The sequence below is a fragment of the Hemiscyllium ocellatum genome, chromosome 37, assembly GCF_020745735.1.
Source record: "Hemiscyllium ocellatum isolate sHemOce1 chromosome 37, sHemOce1.pat.X.cur, whole genome shotgun sequence".
Lineage (NCBI taxonomy): Eukaryota > Metazoa > Chordata > Chondrichthyes > Orectolobiformes > Hemiscylliidae > Hemiscyllium > Hemiscyllium ocellatum.
This window is the reverse complement of record NC_083437.1, coordinates 4952349-4973669: the sequence shown is the minus strand read 5'-3', so window position 1 is coordinate 4973669 and position 21321 is coordinate 4952349. Positions and strand designations below refer to the sequence as shown.

Sequence of the window (21321 nt, the reverse complement as noted above, 5' to 3'; positions counted from 1 at the left end):
CGGTATTCTAAAAGGCATGAAGGAGAACAAGTCCCTAGGTCCGGATGGGATCTATCCCAGGTTTCTGAAGGAAGTGAGAGAGGAAATAGTTGGGGCCTTAACAGATATCTTTGCAGCATCCTCGAACATGGATGAGGTGCCAGAGGACTGGAGAATTGCTAATGTTGTCCCCTTGTTTAAGAAGGGTAGCAGGGATAATCCAGATAATTATGGACTGGTGAGCCTGACGTCAGTGGTAGGGAAGCTGCTGGAATAGATACTGAGGGACATTTAGAAAAAAAAATGGGCTTATCAGTAATAGTCAGCGTGGATTTGTGCAGGGAAGGTCATGTCTTACCAACTTATTAGAATTCTTTGAGGAAGTGACAAAGTTGATTGATGAGGGACTTTAGTAAGGCATTTGATAAGATTCCCAATGGTAGGCTGATGGACAAAGTGAAGTCACATGGAGTTCAGGGTGTACTAGCTAGATGGATAGAGAACTGGCTGGGCAGCAAGAGACAGAGAGTAGTAGTGGAAGGGAGTTTCTCAGAATGGAGGCCTGTGACCACTGGTGTTCCACAGGGATCCATGTTGGGACCACTGTTGTTTGTGATATACATAAATGATCTGGAGAAATTTTGCAGATGACACTAAGATTGGTGGAGTAGCAGCTAGTGAAGGGGACTGTCAGAGAATGCAACAGAATACAGGTAGATTAGAAATTTGGGCAGAGAAATGGCAGATGAAGTTCAATGTGGGCAAATGCAAGGTGATGCATTTTTGGAAGATCCAATTCAAGAGCAAACTATATGGTAAATGGAAAAGCCCTGGCAGAAATGGATGTACAGAGAGATCTGGGTATTCAGGTCCATTGTTCCCTAAAGTTGGCAAAGTAGGTCAATGGAATGGCCAAGGTATACGGGATGCTTTCCGTCATCAGACGAGGCATTGAGTACAAAAGCTGGCAGGTAATGTTACAGTTCTATAGGTCTTTGGGCCACATTTTGAATACTGCATACAGTTCTGGTCACCACATTACCGAAAGGATGTGGATGTTTTGGATGGGGTGCAGGGGAGGTTCACCAGGATGTTGCCTGGTATGGAGGGCACTAGCTATAAAGAGAGGTTGAGTAGATTAGGATAATTTTTATTAGAAAAATGGAGATTGAGGGGGGACCTGATTAAGGTCTACAAAATCATGAGAGGTGTAAACAGGGTGGATAGCAAGAAGCTTTTTCTCCCTGAGTGGGGGACTCAATTACTAAGGACCACAAATTCAAGGTGAAAGAGGACAAGTTTAGATTAGATTACCTCCAGTATGAAAACAGGCCCTTCGGCCCAACAAGTCCACACTGATCCTCCAAAGAGTGATCCACCCCCCATATTTACCGCTGACTAATGCGCCTCACACTATGGGCAATTTAGCATGGTGAATTCGCCTTAACCTGTATTCCTGATGAAGGGTTTTTGCCCGAAACATTGATTTTATGCTCCTTGGATGCTGCCTGAACTGCTGTGCTCTTCCAACACCACTAATCCAGAATCTGCTTTCCAGCATCTGCAGTCATTGTTTTTACCTAATTCACCTAACCTGCACATCTTTGAAATGGGGAGGAAACCGGAACACCCGAAGGAAACCATGCAGATACAGGGAGAATATGCAAACTCCACACAGTTGCCCAAGGCTGGAATCGAACCCAGGTCCCTGGTACTGTGAGGTAGCAGTGCTAACCACTGAGCCACAATGCCGCTCTAAAGAAGACATGCGTGAAAAATTATTTACGCAGAGGGTGGGAGGTGCCTGGAATGCGTTGCCAGCGAAGGTGGTAGAGGTGGGCACGATGGTGTCATTTAAGATACATCTAGGCAGATACATGAATGGGGCAAGGAACAGAGGGATAAAGACCCTTAGAAAATAGGTGACACATTTAGATCAAGGAGAGTTGTTTCTCAGACCAGAGGCCTGTGACCAGCAGTGTGCCACAAGGATCAGTGCTGGGTCCACTGCTTTTTGTCACTTGAAATTATTTGGACATATGATTAGTAAGTTGCAGATTACACCAAATTGGTGGTGTAGTGGACAGCGAAGAAGATTACCTCAGAGTACAACGGGACCTTGATCAGATGGGCCAATGGGCCGAGGAGTGGCAGATGCAGTTTAATTTAGAAAGACGTGAGATGTTGTATTTTGGTAAGGCCAATCAGGGCAGGGCTTATACAGTTAATGGTGGGGTCCTGGGGAGTGTTGCAAATAAAGAGACCTAAGGGTGAAGGTGTATAGTTCCTTGAAAGTGAAGTCGCAGGTAGACAGGTGGTGTAAAAGGTGTTTGGCATGTTTTCCTTCACAGGTCAGTGCATTGAGTACAGGAGTGGGGATGTCCTGTTATGGCTGTACAGACATTGGTGTGGCCACTTTTAGAATACTACATTCAGTTCTGGTCTCCTTGCTATAAGAAAGATGTTGTTAAACTGGGAAGAGTTTAGAATAAAATTAACAAGGATTGGAGGTTTGAGCGTTGGGAAGAGGCTGACTAGGCTAGGGCTTTTTTCTCTGGAGCATCAAAGGCTGAAGGTGTGATCTTATTGATGTTTATAAAAGCATGAGGGGTAAGGATAGGGTGAATAGTCAAGGTCATTTTCTGAGGGTAGGAGAGTCCAAAACTAGAAGGCATAGCTTTATCGTGAGAGGGGAAAGACTTGAACAGGATCTATCTGAAAGACAACTTTTTCACACAGAGAGTGGAGTGTGTATGGAATGAGCTGCCGGAGGAAGTGGTGGAGACTGGTACAATTGCAACATTTAAAAGGCATCTTCAAAGGCATGAATAGGAAGGGTTTAGAGGGATATGACCCAAATGCTGGCAAATGGGACTAGATCTGTTCTGGTCAGCATGGATGAGTTGGACTGACGAGTTTGTTTCTGTGCCGAACAGCTCTATGCCTCTTTGGCTCTATTTCAGCAAAATGACACCAACAGTCACATAGCAGGTGAGGGCAGCTGTCCCCATGATCATGTTGATCAAACAGAACAGCCAACACAGGCTGGGACAGGAAAGCAACCAAATTAAGCAGGCAGTGCAGGAATCTCCTTTGGCTATTCCCCTGGAAAACAGATATACTGTTATGGATACTGTTGAGGGGATTGGCCTCTTGGGATAACAACAACCAAACTCATCATTGGCTCTACTGCAGAGGGAGGGAGAAAAAGACATAGAAGTGTTATAGTTGTAGGGAATTCAATTATAAGGGAATAGATAAGCGTTTCTATGGCTGCAAGCAAGTCTCCAGGGTGTGGCCTCCCTGAGGCTAAGGTCCTGGATGTCTCTGAGCAGCTGCAGGACATTTTGGAGGGAGTGAGTGAACAGCCAATGGTCACGGGAGACATTAGTACTAACAGCATTGTTTTAAAACAAGGATGAAGTCCTAAAAACAGAATATAGAGAACTAGGAGGCAAGTTGAAATGTAGGATATCAAAGGTAGCTATCTCAGGATTACTACCACTACTCAAAATTTGGGAGAAGATTTGTAGCTCAGGTGCTCGTTGTTGTGGTTCTGTTCGCCAGCTGGGAATTTGTGTTGCAGACGTTTCGTCCCCTGTCTAGGTGACATCCTCAGTGCTTGGGAGCCTCCTGTGGAGCGCTTCTGTGATGTTTCCTCTGGCATTTATAGTGGTTTGAATCTGCCGCTTCCGGTTGTCAGTTCTAGCTGTCTGCTGCAGTGGCGGGTATATTGGGTCCAGGTCGATGTGCTTATTGATTGAATCTGTGGATGAGTGCCATGCCTCTAGGAATTCCCTGGCTATTCTCTGTTTGGCTTGTCCTATAATAGCAGTGTTGTCCCAGTCGAACTCATGTTGCTTGTCATCTGCGTGTGTGGCTATGAAGGATAGCTGGTCATGTTGTTTCGTGGCTAGTTGGTGTTCATGGATACGGATCATTAGCTGTCTTCCTGTTTGTCCTATATAGTGTTTTGTGCAGTCCTTGCATGGGATTTTGTGCACTACATTGGTTTTGCTCATGCTGGGTATCGGGTCCTTCGTCCTGGGAAGTTGGTGTCTGAGAGTGGCTGTTTGTTTGTGTGCTGTTATGAGTCCTAGTGATCACAGTAGTCTGGCTATCAGTTCAGAAATGTTTTTGATGTATGGTAGTATGGCTAGTCCTTTGAGCAAAACTAATGTAGTGTACAAAATCCCCTGTCCCCTTCTGATACTCCTAGGACAGGGACAACACTGGGTGAAACACAAAGCAAAGCTCTGCTCGTCCAAAACAAAAAATAAAGCTGCCGTGACTTTGTTAGACAAAAATAAAGCTACTACGCTGGGGAGAAACAAAAACAAAAACACATGCAAAAAAATGGCTCCACCCTGACTCTATCCCCACCAACCACTTTTGGGCAGGGACAGGGGGCCAAAATAAATGTAAACACAAGCAAAAGCAAAGAGAACAAATAATTAAACACACAAACAATCAACTAACTAACTAAATAAATCTCCTCTGCTCCATCCCTATTGAACATTCCTGGCACAGGGACCACAAAAGTTTTAAAATCCAGAGGAAGTTTCCCTGCTCACTTCAACTACAAATAAAACTCCCCTCACACCAATCCCCATCAAGCGGATCTGAGGTAGGAACAGTACAGGGCTAAAACAGAAGCCTCCTTGGCTCTTCTAAGGGTCCAAAATCAGAACAAAGGGAAAATAAGACAACTCTTTTCCCAGGGCACCAAACTGAAAACAAATGTAAACTCAAAAAGGCAATACAGAAACTTATACTACAGAGACAATTAAGTAAATATCAGAAAATCATTATCCAGGCTGAGGATTCTAGCAGTCTCAAAAGGCCTTGTCTGGGTCAGTGAGGACCGTGTGCTCCATGTCCAATGACACCCGAGTGTGGATGTAACCATGAATGAGGGGCAGACGGTCAGGAACAACAAGCCTCTCTTCAGTCTGCTGTTTGGACCTGTTGGTGGCCATCTTGGCAAGGCCTAAGAGAGAAACCATGAGAATACTCCTAGACTTGTCCACCCCTCCCCACATCAGGTGCCTGTAGATCAGGAGTTTGGGGTGGAAACACAACCAAAGATTTAACAGCAGTCCCTTCAAAAAACTAAATTGGGGCTGCAGACTAACACACTTGATATAAATATGAAACACCGCCTCTTCCAGTCCACAGAACGTGCACGTGGCCTGGCACCCAGTAAACTTACTCATTGGCCAGTTGCACAGGATCACCTCTTGCAGCACTGTCCAGCCCAGATCACCAATGTAAGAGGGGAGGACCCCTTTGAAGAGGGTCCTCCACTGGGGATCTCTGCCAGCGGAGGACAAAACATCAGACCACAGCATGTCTGGGTGGTGGGTGAAGGAACACCAGTGGAGAGTGTGCAACAACAACCCGTACAAATAATACCTCCGTGCTGTTCAAAAGGGCATGAGAAGGATATCCCTGAGATGGCTCAGGTTGTGGGGCATCACGTCACAGAGAATGGTCTGCAGCACGGGGCACTGTCGAGTTCCAGATGGACAGGGGTGAGTTCCGTCCAGAAGCCCACCATACCCGTGAGCCGCCTTGAGTACACGCGAAGTGACAGGGCCGAGTGCCTCATCCGTCAGGTCTGGATGGTTCAGGTCACAAACTGGAGGTGGACTGATGCCAGCGCTATCCAGCCTGTTCCTCTGCCATCCAGCACGTCCCTGTCTCTGATCCACCCTCTTCTCCCTCAGCCAGAGCAAACCACGCTCGAGGAGAAACCTGTTCTTGAGCTGCGGTTCCCTAACGAGAGCCCCCACTCCTGTAGGGGGAGAGCTCTAGTATGAGCTGACGGTATCCTAGATGGTGATCAGGTCCAGATAGAAGACAAACAATTCCTGAAAAAAGACTCAAGGTTGCGACCATTTCATGAACAGGAATGGTGTGTCAAAATGGAGGCCGTGCACCTGATGGAAGAAATACATCATCAGGATGCACCACCTTGGAGAAAGCTCGGTGTGCAGGTATCACTGCAGGGTCCGAAGGCGAAAGTTGCTAACTGACCACAGTCCTCAAATGGGAGATTCTGAACCCAGTGCTACCTCTTGTCTCAGAAAAGCATGACAATCTTTTTCTGGATAGCAGTGACAATGTCAGAGGGAAGGACCAAAGTAACCAGCTGATACCACTATGTGGCGGTCACCAGCTGGTTTATGACCAGTACCTGTGCCCTGTAGGACAACACGGGAGCAGTCATGTCCAGCGTGCTAGACGAGTGGTCACCTTGGTCTCCAACTTCTGCCAATTTGCTGGCCAGCATTCCTCAACAGTGCAAAGATGAACTCCTAGGTAGAAGACGTGAGTGGTACTCCACATGAAGCACTTGAGTTCTTCCAGGAGGGCTTTCATCTGCTATGGACTGACCAGAAGTCCCGAACACATGGTCCAGTTGATCCTTGTGGAGGACACTGCAGAGTAGACCTCCTGGCACTTGTTCATCCTGAGCAGGTCAGCTGGGTATGTGAACATGAGGAGCATATCATTGGCACACCTCCAGCCCTGGCCTGCTCAGAGCCAAACCCAAATGATGCGACACTGTAAGGGGCACAGGAATGGCTCCACGCAGAGAGAATAAAGCTGAGCAGACAAGGGGGAGTCTTGATGCACTCCTCTCCTAAAATGCAGGGGTACATCCAGGAACCTGTCAACCATCACTAGACACTCCTCAGCAATGTCAGAAGCCCCGAGCAGATACTCATGATACTCTCTGTCGAGCACCTTTTCTTAATCAAGGGAGAGAAAGGCACTTGACAGGCCAGCCCTCTGGTAATAACAGATCATGTCCTGGAACAGGTGGTTGTTGGCATGGATGCTCCGGCCTGGGACAGTGTAGTGCAAAGGCAAGTCGAAAGTGCATTGGCAAAGATCTTGTCATCTGTGCTGAGGATGGGGGAGGGAGGGGGGAGGCAGGAGGGGGGAGACACCCAACACCAATTCTTTGACAGAGATCTCGCTTCTTAGGCATGAAAGGGGCATTCCTCCATTCCTCCAGGACCCTCGCGTAGTCATCCCTCCCCAGGATATCCCAGAATGCCCTGAGGAGTCCCATGGCCAGCCCGTCAAGCCCTGAGGCCTTGCCCCTGGAAAGCCGGTTAACGGTGCCAGTCAGCTCCTCCAGGCGCAAATGGACATTGAGTCTCTCGGCACCTTCAGGACTGACCTGTGGCAGTTCCTACAACTGATCTCTGTGAGCTTCCTCACTGGATGGATCTGGAGAGAAGAGAACCATACAATAGTCCCTCACTTGGGGCCTTAACCACCACCCCCACCCCCCTCCCCAGATCAGAGACAAGGGTTGCAGCATCGGCCAGCAGCACAAAGAACTCCTGAAGAAACCTGTGCCTTTTACCCAGTGAATAGAAAGGGAATCATGGTTGAGATCCCGAGGGAACTGGACCCTTGATCTCTGGGACCCAAAAAGATGCAGATCTCGGAGTGCGGCCTTCTTCTCTATGTATACCTCTCGCACGGCAGCGTCCACCTTGGGCTGACCGAGATGTGACCCCAAGTCGGGCACCTCCTCCTCCAACCCTTTGATTCTGGATTTCAGCCTCTTTATCAACCCCCACATGTACTGCTGACAGAAGACAAGGACACGAGTCTTATCCACATCCCACCATAGCCTCAAGGAGGGGAAGCCCATCTGCTTCCTTCTCCAGCCGGTCCAGACTCAGAACAGCTTGTCCTCCAGCAGCAGTTTATCACGTGCCAGCATGCCAACTTTTTCCTGGCACTGATCAGAATGAGCTCTGCCCCACACCAGGTTGTGATTGGAAAACGACACCTGCCACATGGAGGCCTTTGGAACACAGGAGGCGTACGCCCTGGAAATGCTGAGGCAGTAACTTTGTGGGTGGAACGGTGGCTCGGTGGTTAGTACTGCTGCCTCACAGCGCCAGGGACCCAAGTTCGATTCCAGCCTCAGGCAGCTGTCTGTGTGGAGTTTGCACATTCTCCCCGTGTCTGCATGGGTTTCCTCCGGGTGCTCCGGTTTCCTCCCACAATCCAAAGATGTGCAGGTTAGGTGAATTAGCCATGATAAATTGTCCATAATGTTAGGTGCATTAGTCAGGGGTAAAAATAGGGTAGGGAAATGGGTCTGGATGGGTTACTCTTCGGAGGGTCAGTGTGGTCTTGTTGGTCTGAAGGGCCTGTTTCCATAGTGTAGGAAATCAAATCTAATCTAAATTCTAGACACTCGGACCCCAAGCCTCATAAAGGTGAAGGCAACGGAATCAAGATGGAGACTTCACCAAATATCTACCAAGTCAAAGGACTTAACCGACTCCCTCAACATCCCCACGGATGCTGACCACTTTTGTGTACTACCATTGTTCTCCCTCTCGAGGGTACAATTGAAATTTCCTTCATGAAGGATAAATTTGCCCTCAGCGATGGGAGCTAGGAAGAGTAAACATTTCCTCAAAGAAGCACAACTGCTCAGGTCTATTCACAAGCTGCGTAAATATGAAGCACTGTCCCTCCAAAACAAACTGTGAATTGGAGCAGACAGTCTGACACATGCTCCTTGACTGTCAAGATCTCTGGCTGAAACAAAGCAGCCAATGAGATAGCTACCCTGCCAGAATTGGAGGCCAGGTGACCCACAAAGACACTTCCATGTTACAACAGAAGCCACGTAGTTTGGTTTCCGGAAACAGTGTGGCTCACCATGTACTTACATTCCGTGAGCAGCCAGAGAATTCAAATCAGCACTGGACCTTCCCGTTACTGTTGATGTTGAGGCTTAGCTATGGATGTCTTCATGGCTGCAGTATGCACGAGCCCCACCAGTTTAAAAGAATGAAACCCAAATTACAGCAGGTGGAGGGACTCTTTTATTCCCTTCCACTCCCTGAGGATGCTGCAAATGAATCCCTGGCACTGCCATTCCATGTTCTTGTCCATTCCCAGGGCCGCCAGTAGCTGCCAGGCAGACATTACCAGAAGTGTTAGAGAATTCAACGGATCCATAGTCAACCGGACTCTGTCTTGGTGACCAATCATCACTTGCAAAAAGTTCCTGAGTTGTCCGATGGAGATGAAGGGGATCTTGTCCATGAGCATCATGTCGCTGTTTGCAACGTCTAACTCAGTGGGGCTCACAATCAATACCCAGACCTCTTCTAGGTCATCGCCTCTGACCCCGACACCTCCTCATATCAAGTGCAGAGGGTGGTCCCCTTTGCAGGGACCTCCAAGTCAGCAGTGCCCAGTTAGCAGGAATTTGGAAACCTGCTCCAGTCCCAGTGTCAGGCTACTCTCTACATCTAGGAGAAGATCCCAAGGAAGGATGGAGGTGCTTGATATAAAGGTCTGGAAGGGAGCGAGGAGGTCTGATTCTTCATTGCTACCAACCAGACTGCCCTCAGGTTAACTAATCCCAGTCAGCACAGGCAGCACCTTGAGGCCTTCTAGTTCTTGTGGCGTGGGCAAGATCTCAATGGCCACACCCATCCCAGCCGCTGAGGTGCCTTGTCCAGTTGCAGTGGACTGCATGGGCGGATTTGTGTCCCCCTCCTTTAGTGAGGAGGGAGATGGGTTTCCAGAGAATGCCATTCCATCATCTCTGGGAGAAGTGTTGTTAGTATGGGACTCGCCCATCCCTCCATCCCTGAGGAGAAGTGCCTTTCTTGGGAGGATCAGGAAACAAGAGACACCTTCATCTCTCCACTACTCTGATGTCTCCTCTCCTCCTCCTCTCAAATGTACCCCTTCTTCCTTTTCCCTCATGGATTTAGGGGCACGCAGGGGACCAGGAGAAACTGGAGGCAACACTTGCTCACGCGTGCTTTTGTCATCAATGGGCCCTGGGCTGGGTTCCAAATCCCCGTGCTTTCCTCACAGACCCGGAACCTTTTTGAGGGATCCTTCCCCACACTGGGGGGCTGATAGTCTCAGGATCACCCAGGAAATCCTCCTGAGAGGCTGCCCCCAAATGCTTCCTCCGGGCTGTCCTCCCCTGTAGACACTCTCCTCCCACTCCACTGATGTCCGTAAGGGATGTAGCTCCCTCCTGTGGGGAGTAATGGGGGGGTTGCAAGAGTGAGGTGATGATGCCAGCTGCGGCCACTTGGGGGTTACATTAGTCTTCGAGGTGAAGCAGTTCCTGCAGAGGTGCCCCACCTCCTTGCAGGCATGACAGCGCGCACCCTCTGCAGACCAGAACACCCGGTAAACACCGGGTAAAGCAGGTCTTCATGCTCAACTGTGAAGGTGCCCTCTGTGACCTCCTCCTGGGCCCCGCAGGTGAAAACCTGTCACCGGAAGGAGTAACAGTGTCTCAGATAGGCCTCCTGCCAACTGAACCACAACGCACCTGACCTCACCTCCCCGAGCTGCCCAAGGTAAGGGAGAAGGTGCTCAGCTGAGACAAATGTCGGGATGTCTGATAAAATGACCCTGAGAAACTGTTTCCAGAGGGCAGACCGGCGATAACATCCCATTGACAGCAGGCCCCGTCTCCAGGCCCCCATCTTCAGGAAGAACACTGCCTTCCCGTACATCTTCAATGCAGCAACAATGGTGGGAGCACTAACTCCCCCTACCAAGGCCATTCTGCATGCCTCAATGCCCCTTAGGGTGAATGTAATGCTTCACTCCGAGCTGTTTTGCTAAATAAGTAAAGGTTGAGGAACGTAAATGGCGGGGGTGGGGGTGGGGAGTGGAATCGCAGAGGATGCAACTAACCCCGTAGGAATGACTGGGCCCCACTCTGGATAAGATTGCCCCACAATTGCCATCACTTCCCCATAAACCTACCGCCTCCCCAAAGAAAACTAGGACCCCACCACCATTCCTCACACAAATCACATACAAAGAACCTGACAATGTTTTCTTCAGCTCACCAGCCAGCAGAGTCCCTGGACTGCCATGTCCCAACCCACAGGCCTGAAACAATAGCTCCTCAAAGCTCAAAGGCAAGTCACTGGCAGATGGCAGTGTTCAGGCCCTACGCCGTTAGTGTCCAGGCCTGAACCCCCTGACTGGCGAGGGCCCAGCCTCCAGGCCCCAGGCCTCAAGCAGCAGCAATGGAGAATCCCAGGTTGAAGTGTCTTCAGGCAGGCAAGTTGACAGGCAGCAACACTGGAGGCTCCAGCCTCTAAGCCTCAATCAGCTCCAGCTACTCTCAGCTTCCAAGTTCCAATGACAGCTGCAGAGTGCAGACTCTGGATGAGAGTGGTGCTGGAAATGCACAGCAGTTCAGGCAGCGTCTGAGGAGCAGGAAGATCAACGTTTCGGGCAAAAGCCCTTCATCAGGAATACAGGTGGGGGATACACTGCCCCCTACAGGCAAAACAACCCGCTACCACCACCCTCTGTCTCCTACTTCAAGCCAATTTTATATCCTGTGGCCAGCTCCTCCTGGATTTAAACAAATTCACCATTTTAGCAGATACAGATAAAAACACAGACAATACTCATGCAGCCCATCATCTTATCATTTTATAAACAGACGTATTAATATGTATCTAATTCAGTTTTATTTACTGATCTGAAATGTAATTAGTCACAGCTGGATTTTTATTTATGCACATGTTGGCATAGGGCTAACATCTTGTGCACCACAATATTCAAACAAATGTTCATTCAACTTGATATTGTGGAACAGGGTTCTTCCAAACACGTTTATTTTTATAGCTGGTACGGTGACAAGGATAATAATTAAATACTAATCCGATTCAGTTCCATTAGTTGTTTCTGCACCTTTCATTTGGATAAACCGAATGAATATGATCCTTCATTCCTTTATACACACATATGATCCTTAAGAATCTGACCTTATATCTGGCAGATTAAAGAGATTACCTCGAATTGCGCTGCAATCATCACTAATCATAGATTATCCCTTAAGTTCCATAAAGTATCCTGTGACAGTGGTGGGATGGGTTGGTACAGCAATTTAAAATAAGGGAGTCTTGCCATCAGAACATTTCCCAGACAGCTAATGGCACTAAAATAACTGAATGTAACAGTGTCAGCATTGGATTGAATTTATAAGGGGTACTTTTGTATGCAAATAGTATCTATACCCCTCAGCTGGACAATTTGGGATCAGGTCTTACCTACAATTAGATTAGATTAGATTACTTACAGTGTGGAAACAGGCCCTTCGGCCCAACAAGTCCATACCGACCCGCCGAAGCGCAATCCACCCCCTACATTTACCCCTTTACCTAACATTACGGACAATTTAGCATGGTCAATTCACCTGACCTGCACATCTTTGGACTGTGGGAGGAAACCGGAGCACCCGTAGGAAACCCACGCAGACACGGGGAGAATGTGCAAACTCCACACAATAATATGTCCAAACAAGTTCCTTTAAGGGTGTAGGTTTCCTCGCTGAGCTGTAGGTTTGATATCCAGATGTTTCATTACCTGGCTAGGTAACATCATCAGTGGTGACCTCCAAGTGAAGCGAAGCTGTTGTCTCCTGCTTTCTATTCATATCTTTTTCCTGGATGGGGTTCCTGGGGTTTGTGGTGATGTCATTTCCTGTTCATTTTCTGAGGGGTTGATAGGTGGGCATCTAGATCTATGTGTTTGTTTATGGCATTGTGGTTGGAGTGCCAGGCCTCTAGGAATTCTCTGGCATATCTTTGCTTAGCCTGTCCCAGGATAGATGTGTTGTGGCTAGCAAAAAGACACAACCCTCTCTCCCTCGTAGCCCTACACGTGGATGGAAAAAAACATCAAAAACATCGACTGGGACAACACATCTATCCTGGGACATGTCGCCACTGATGATGTTACCTAGGCAGGTAATGAAATGTTTGGATATCAAACCTACAGCTTAGCGAGCAAACCTACACCCTAAACCTCAACCTGAGCTACAAACCTACACAAACCTTGCAAAAAGTTCCTTTAAAAATACTTCTTTATTTGACAAGATTTCATAAAACCATAGGAACATACAGCAGAGGAGGAGGATGTTTACTCAAAACAACACTCTATGAGCATATGAACAAGGATCAAGAGTAGGTCAATTGGCCCTTCAATTTTGCTAGCCCGTTCTATCAGATCATGGCTGATATGAATTTAACCTCAACTCTACCCTCCTGCATATCCCCAGTAATCGTTCATCCCCTTGGCAATCAAGAACCTAACTACTTCTGCCTTAAAAATATTTAAAGATTCTGTATCCTTTCAAAAGTGGGAATTCCTTAGACTCGCAACTCTCAGAGAAAAAAAACGTTTTTCTCATCTTTGTTTTAAATGGGCAACCACTTATTTTTAAACAATGAGTCCTATCTCTAAATTATTCTACAATAAGAAACACCCTTTCAATATCTATCCAGGTAAGTCCCCTCACGATCTTAGATGTTTCAATCAAGTCACCTCTGACTCATCTAACAAAGAGGATTCTGGTGGAGAGATCCCAGAGGTTTCAGGCCACCTACAATACTATGGATGCCAGAAATATGAAATGAAACTGGAAAATACTGGAAATACTCATGTGTACCAGGTAGACTTGTGGAGAAGGAAACAGAACTAATGAGGACGTCTGAAATCTCACCCACTGAGTTGAAGAATCAGCCACAATTGACGACACGAGCAATAGGAAAATGTACTCAAATCCACCAGAGCATACCAGCAATATGTCTTCCCTCCTGTGTTATCCTGTCTTGTCTGGTTAGAATTTTATTGGTTTCCAAGAGATCTCTCTCATTCTTCTAACCTCCAGTGAAAATAGTCCTAAACAATCAGTTTATTCATATGTCAGTCCTGCCATCCCAGGAATCAGTCTGGTAGGTAGGTCAAGCAATGACAGTGATCCCTGGATAATTAAAGTGGTAGAGAATAGGATGAAGCAGAAAATAACAATACTTCTGTTCTTCTCCTCATTTTAGTCCCATAAGACCATAAGACATAGGAGTTTCTCAACCCCATTCTCTTGCTTTCTTCCCATAGTCCTTGATGCCCTTGACAATCAAGAATCTATCTATCCCCATCTTAAATATTCTCAATAACCTGGCCTCCATAGCCTTCTACATCAGTCAATTTCATAGATTCCCCACTCACTGGCTGAAGAAATCTCTCCTTATCTCTGTTCTAAAATGTCTTCCCTTTACTCTAAGGCTGTGCCCTCAGGTCGTAGTCTCTCCTACCAATGGAAATATCTTCCCAACATCCACTCTGTCCAGGCCATTCAGTATTCAGTAAGTTCCTCGAATTCTTTGGACATTTCTAACTCAAACAATGCTTAAATGTCTCAATTATCTGATATCATTGAACTACCCCGAACAAATAAGAAAAGATCCTCCCAAACAGGAGTAGTTAGCCTCTCCACGGTGGCTCAGCAGTTAGCACTGCTGCCTCACAGTGCCAGGGTCCCAGGTTCGATTCCAGCCTCAGACAACTGTCTGTGTGGAGTTTACACATTCTTCCCGTGTTTGTGTGCGTTTCCTCCACGTGCTCCGGTTTCCTCCCACAGTCACAAAGATGTGCATCTCAGGTGAATTGGCCATGCTAAATTGCCCATAGTGTTAGGTGCATTAGTCAGAGGGAAATGGATCTGCATGGGTTGCTCTTCAGAGGGTAGGTGTGGACTGGTTGGGCCGAAGGGCCCGTTTCCACACTGTAGGAAATCTAATCTAATCAGTCCCAGGAAATGGCCCTAGGGCCTGAAGAATCTGAAACTTTCTCACATGCATCACTTCTCCAGTCACACATTTTGCTGCATGATCCTCCTGCTTCTATACCACCAGCATGTGGTTTTAGAATAATCCTGAGATCGCTCCTCTTGTGATCCTCCTTGTAATCATCTTCCAAATGTTTTCCTGATACTTTACCTGAAGAACTTCAACATTTTGCTTTTTGTGTTCACTTTCTATCAGTAATTCATGAGATATATTTATAAGGAAATAAAAGCGATGTAAGGACTCTGGAAACATGACATTACAGACAGTCCAACAGTGTTCCTGGCAGTCTGACGATATACCCGACAGTTCAATTGCATTTCTGACAAATAGAATGTGTCTCTGTCAGCATATAGCAGTCCTGAGGATTGGACTGCGATTTTGATATGTAAATTAGATTTATAAGTCAGACTGTGTTCCCAACAATCAGACTGTGCTCCTGATATTTCATTCATATGAATTCTTCACAGTCAGAACATTTCAGTCCGATGATGTTTCTGACAGTTAGCTGGTGTTCATGATAGTTGGATTGTGTTTTTATCAGACTATGTTTGTGACTGTCAGATCATGTTTCTGACACAGTGATGCTGGCTCTAAAATGGGGATTACGATTTTGACATTACCAGGCTCACTGTCACCTACACAGCAGTCCGACAATAGCCTTGTCAGTTTTGCACATGCCATCAAAATCAATACAGATGTGGGAAAAATCACAAGTTTTTAAAAAGTGCTAGTTGTGGTTCTATTTAACTTTTGAAAAGCAGATTAGAAAATTCTCTTCTTATTTTGTGGTCCATTTAAATGTTTTCTTCTTCACTTTCCATTCTATTTACTGACCCAGCAGAGTGAACAATTCAACCATCCACATCTAAACTTCTGCTAAATATTGAGGCAGCTAGTGGGAACTCTTCAGGATCTACACAGAGCGGTACCACAATTCCATCTGAAAATTGTAATAAACAGAGGTAGGACCTTTTCCAATAATTCAGCTGTTGTTAGAAGCTGACTGTGGTGAATCATAGTGACCACACACACAGATCTTTTAGTTTATCAGATATCTCTCTACACTGGCGTCCAATTCCCCCAATCCTCATTTTGCTGTGTAACCACTACAGTGCTTACACTCAAATGAAGATGCAGCCTGTGACTGATCAGCTAATAAATGGCTATTACATTGCAATTTGATTAGCTCAATATGCAAAAAGCAGATGAGAATAGAATGGATAGATTCATTTCAAATTGATCTGTAATATGCATGAAATTGTTGGAGAAATGCCAGGCTGTTTATGGTAAGTAGATGTGCGTCCGACACTTGAAAAGCAAGTTAAATGGACTTATGTTAATAAGGGGTAAAATCCTGTCAGTTCGAGTTGACTGAATTCTCATTATTTTCCAACTAGCCTAGGTCTGACTCACTTCTGAAGCTTAGAAAACCTTCTTTGTCTCAGGAATCTTTGAAAAGTCTGTGCTATCCCATTTACTTAAAGTGACAAAGTAATTTTAAAAAGCTACACAACAGATGAAAGTACATCAGAATGTCAAGGTAGGGTGTGTGATGAAATTAGTCAGTAAAGATAGTTAATATGATAAATTGTCAATTGGTGATTGGGGTTAATATGTAAATTAATGGACTGTGTACCTTTGCGCGTAAATTGTTCAATTGGAAACCCGAGTGATTTACTGGTGATGTTTAATAGACGGAAAACAATATATTGGGCAATTTTGGGACAGGAAAAGATATGTTCAGTTGTACAAAAGCACTTCTGGATATTTAAAACTATAGGAAAAGAAAGAAATGGACTGTGTCACAATAAAGGGGCTGGTATGTGGGAGGAGCTGTAAGACCGAGTCGTTAATAAACTCTATTGACTGTCTCACGGACTGGCTTGGAGTCAAATTGACAGTAATAACATAAAATAGGCATCAACAAATCAGCAGCTTGTTTCAAAGGGTGAAAATAGACACAGAATGGAACATAGACACCATTTCAGGATTGCCAGCTTTTTCGCAGTCTGAAACTTTAATGCTAGAATAAAGCTAGTGACGTGTTTGCACAATTATTTCTGTATAAGCAGCATAAATCCATTTGGCTTAAGGCCCTGGGACATGCTCGTCTTAGCTTGAAAAATACTCGAGTGAACTTTAATGGAAACTCCAGAACCAACCCTTCGGAACAACCATTTTCTCCCACATTGTTGAGGTTGGGTTACTTCTGAAGTGGTCTAGCAAAGCCTTCAGTTATTTAAAGTGCTACAAAGTGTGAGAACACCTTCACTGTAGGGACTACAATGGGTCATAAAGGACATCCACAACCCACTCCTTGGGGCAACTCATGAAAGATAATCAATGCCAACATTGGCAACAGTGCCAAAAAAAGACAGCAAAAGATATGGCTAGATGGTCTAGGTGTGAGAGTCCCTGCTGGTAACAGCTGATGTTTCCCTGCAGAATACTCCTACTTTGTTGTTGACTCTGATGATTTAATGGAAATCTTGCGCCAGACTTATCGGCCTCCAAGATGGAATGTATCCTGAAAGGTGTGAGTCAGGATCGGTGAGTAAGACATAATGCAATGACTGTATGGGACTTGCCTGGAAATTTTAAACTTTCGATGGGCAAACACCTAATATCAGAAACCCTCAGAGTTAGAGACAGAGACTTTTGAGGGATTTGACTGACTTACCTAAACAGTTATCCAGGAGAAGATTGAGGAACTAGAACCTGCTTTAACTCTTGTGTAACTGTAAAACTGACCCGCCCCATTCACTCACACGACATTGACATCTCCAGGGCCACAATCTCCCCACTCCACTCTGGATACAATCTGACTAGCTCCAGCTCCTGATTTGATTCTCAACTTCCTCCACCTTGTACATAACAAACAGTAAGGATCCCTGTTGTGCACCACTGGACACAGGCTTCCAATCATAAAAACAACCCTCCATCATCATCTTTTGTATCCTATTTGTAAGCCAATTTGGGATCCAGTTTATCAACATGCCTGCAATCCCATGGTTCTTATTTTTTGGACCAGCCTTCCATGTAGGACCTTGTCAAAAGCCTTACTGGAGTCTATGCAAACCATATCAACTCTCACCAGTATATTTAGTCAACTTTTCAAAAAACTCAATTAAATTATACAGTATTGCCCTCCTACAAATTTGTGCTGACTGTACCTGATCAGTTCCTGCCTTTCCAAATGTTGATTAATTCTGTCCCTCTGAATTTTTCTCAATAATTTCCTGATCACTGACATCAGACTAACTAATGTATAATTACTTGGCCTATCCCTGCTATCCCTCTTGAAGAAAGGGACTACATTAGCTATCCTCCAGTCATCTGGCACTTCACCTGTGACCAGATATCCCCGCCAGAGTCCAGCAATCACCTCCATTACCTCCCAAAGCAGCCTGGAATCCTTCAAATCAGGGTGTGGGTATTTATGCACTTTTAAGCCTACTAAAACATCTAATACGTGCTCCTTATTAACCTTAATATGTTCTTGAACATAAAGCAAAAAAAACAAAAGAACTATGGATGCGGGAAATCAGAAACAAAAAGAGAAATCGTCAGGAAAACTCAGCAGGTCTGGCTACATCTACGGAGAGAAAGCAAAGTTTAACACATTGCATTCAGCAATCCTTCTTCACAACTCATGTTAGCTATGAGAAAGTTTGTTTTTATGCAGAAAGTAGGGTGCGGGCAGGGATTAAGGAGTGAACAATCAGTGAAGATGGAGCCAAAAGAGAGGACAGTTGGACAGACAAAGAAGTCTGGCAGAAAGAATGGGGACAATGGGTTTCCAAGGCCTAGTGTGTGAAGAGTGGGAAATTGACTTGGGAGAAGATGTCTCAAGCCCTGAAATTGTTGAATTTTATATTCAGTCCAGAATATTCCCACCATCCAAACTGCAATCCCCAGCAACAGCCTCTTTCGCCTTTGTGAATACAGACAAGATGTATTCATTTAAGACCTCACCCACATCCTCTGGCTCCATGCACAGATTGCTCCTTTGGTAACTAATACCCTCCCATTCTCATTCCTGGGGAAGAACTCTTCCTCTGTGCAGAGAAAGTGAAAAGGACTCAACTCAGTTCAAACCCAAACTGGAGGTTCTTCATTGTGGGAACAGACAATAAGGAGCATTAAAAGTCATGGTGATGGGAGGTTCAGTGGATGGTGTTTTGACTTAGCAGTGGATTTTGGTATGTCTAAATAAGCCCCTCTGGTGTGGTGGATCACTTGTTCTTCCATATAAGGAACAGTGACAGCTATTTTAGTTAATCAGCCATGAGTCAAGTTTCCTGTGCTCAGAACCCTCAACAACTGAAGAGAGGTGGGCATTATTGGAGCAGAAGTTTGTATACAGGACCCCTCCAGCAGACACTGCTGACCAATACCCCTAGGTACAACCCTCAATTAATCTCAGTCCCCTCCCCACCCCAACCTGGCTGCAGAGCTGGTATCCACCAAATCACACTGAATTAGAAGTTAAAGACAAATATGACTTCACAGTGGATAATCCCAGGTAATCAGTAGTGAAATCAGACAGCTTTGATTGGATTGATATTTCTTCAGATGGAAGCCTGAATTACAGAATTGTTACAGCGTAGAAGGAGGTCATTTGGCCTGTTGTGTTTGCAACGGTTTTTCAAATATGTATTATTACCTAGTGCCAATTTCCTGCATTTTCTCCATATCCTTGCACACTAGCTCTAAGCAAATAATTCTTCAATGCCCTACTGAGTTCCTCAGTCACATCTGCCTCCATCACATTTCCAGACCCTAACTACTTGCTGTGTGAAAATATTTTTCTCGCATCACTTTAAATCTGTACCTCTCGTTATTTTTTCCTTTTACAAGTGGAAACAGCTTCTCCCTCTCTATTCTTTTCAGCTACTGATGATTTCAAAAACCTCTATTAAATCTTCCCTCAATTTTCTTCTCTCCAAGAACAGTCCTAACTTCTTCACGCTATCCACATCACTAACATTTCTCCACCTTCGCAATGTTTATCAACATTATTAAGATAATAAAAACATAACTTGATATGATTTTCCAAGAAGAAATAGGAAGGAACTGAACACAAAGTTCAAGAACAGGAAATGGGAAAGGGTCGAATGGAGGGATAATGGAAATTAAGGGTTAAATATGGGATGGAGGGTTGACCAGGGGATAAGGGGAATTGATGGGCAAATGTGTTAGGAATGAGGTTCGGGTCAAGTGTATGGGAGATTGAGGATTTTGGGACAGATGGGAAATTGAAGATTGAATGGGGCAGAGTGCAAACTGAAGTTCAAATTGATGCCTGAATGGGGGAGTGGGAATTCCAGAGTCAAATGGGAGTGCAGGGCATTGAATAACATAATGGGTTTCCTTCATTAATGATTTCTTTCTGCACAGCATTTTCAATGAATCAAAAGTGGTGGAAAGTTGAAGCAACAAGGAAATAAATATGGCCCAGTTTGATTGAGATTTACGCAGTTGGTTCAAAGTGGTGAAGAGTATATCAAGAGGGCAAAGACAGTTGATGAGTATAAGCTGGAACAGTAACAATTTCACTTCACTGAATGAATGAAAGACAGACAGACAGACTGAACCGTGGGTGTCAGGCAAGCTAGGTCAGGTTACTCACTGGTACAAGGTGCAGACAGAGGGTCAGAAGCAGACCGGTAATAGTTGGTATCACACTGGCAGAAGAGAGCAGCCATCACATCAGAGTGACTGTGTAGAGGACATTTCGCACAGAGCTGGTCTCCAGAGCTTGACTTGAAAAACCCAGGCTCACAGGCTGAAAGAAAATAAAACGAATATCTCAGCATCGTCCTTTGACAAAACCACCAACTGCTTCAATTAGCTTTTCGGATCAATCACCGAACACTTTCTGCTTCAAAAGGCTGTTGCATTTTCATTGATTAATTAACATATTCTCAAAGCCATAAAGCCGTGGAGATTTGGGAATAATTTGTAGCTCCACTCTGTATTTAAACAAGCAGCTGATTTCATCAATGATTGTTTGAATCTCTGAGGAGTTACTTTCTGCAAACTTGGGAAGAATTTGTAAGTTACTGTGGACCAAGCAAGTAGTCAAAAAGAGGAATGTATAAAATGCACACATCAACAGATAAATTCACAACAATTTGGAAAATGTCAATTCATTCAACTATCACCTGTCAAGAGGCAGACAGTGTATTATCCCAATCCTGAAACCAAGATTGGAGAGATGTAGGACTTTTAGAGATTTTACTCATTTTTCTTGTACTGGTAGTTATAATTCAGCAATCCTGGCCACCAAACCAGGAAAAACAACATACTGAAATCCATCACATGTTCTTTTTATTTTTCAATTCTTGTTCCATTTTTTGCTGCAGTAGAAAATAAGTGTCAGACAGAAGGGCAAAATAATCAACCTAATGGAATTAAACATTTCTGTATGAACCGAGGGGAAGATGAAGGAGAAACCACAGAGGCATGCCCAGAGGAGAAGTCAGTGGTGTACTGATTTAATAATGAAGAATCCCAGGCTAATGTTCAGGGAACATGATTCAAATCTCACAGTGGTAGGTAATGCAATTTGAATTCAATAACATTTAGAATTAAATCTCATCTGTTCACTAATAACCTTCGACAAAGAAAGTCTGCATCTGCTGTCTTCATCTGGTCT

At 45.2% G+C, this 21321-nt stretch overlaps 1 protein-coding gene across 1 annotated transcript in view; it reads right to left on the bottom strand.

The window, feature by feature from the left end:
• epha8 (eph receptor A8) overlaps window positions 1-21321 on the bottom strand; it is a 548357-nt gene that overhangs the window by 167736 nt on the left and 359300 nt on the right. The window contains exon 4 of the mRNA XM_060852189.1: window positions 20293-20448. Coding sequence (XP_060708172.1) covers window positions 20293-20448 — 156 coding nt within the window. The remainder of the gene's footprint in view (window positions 1-20292; window positions 20449-21321) is intronic.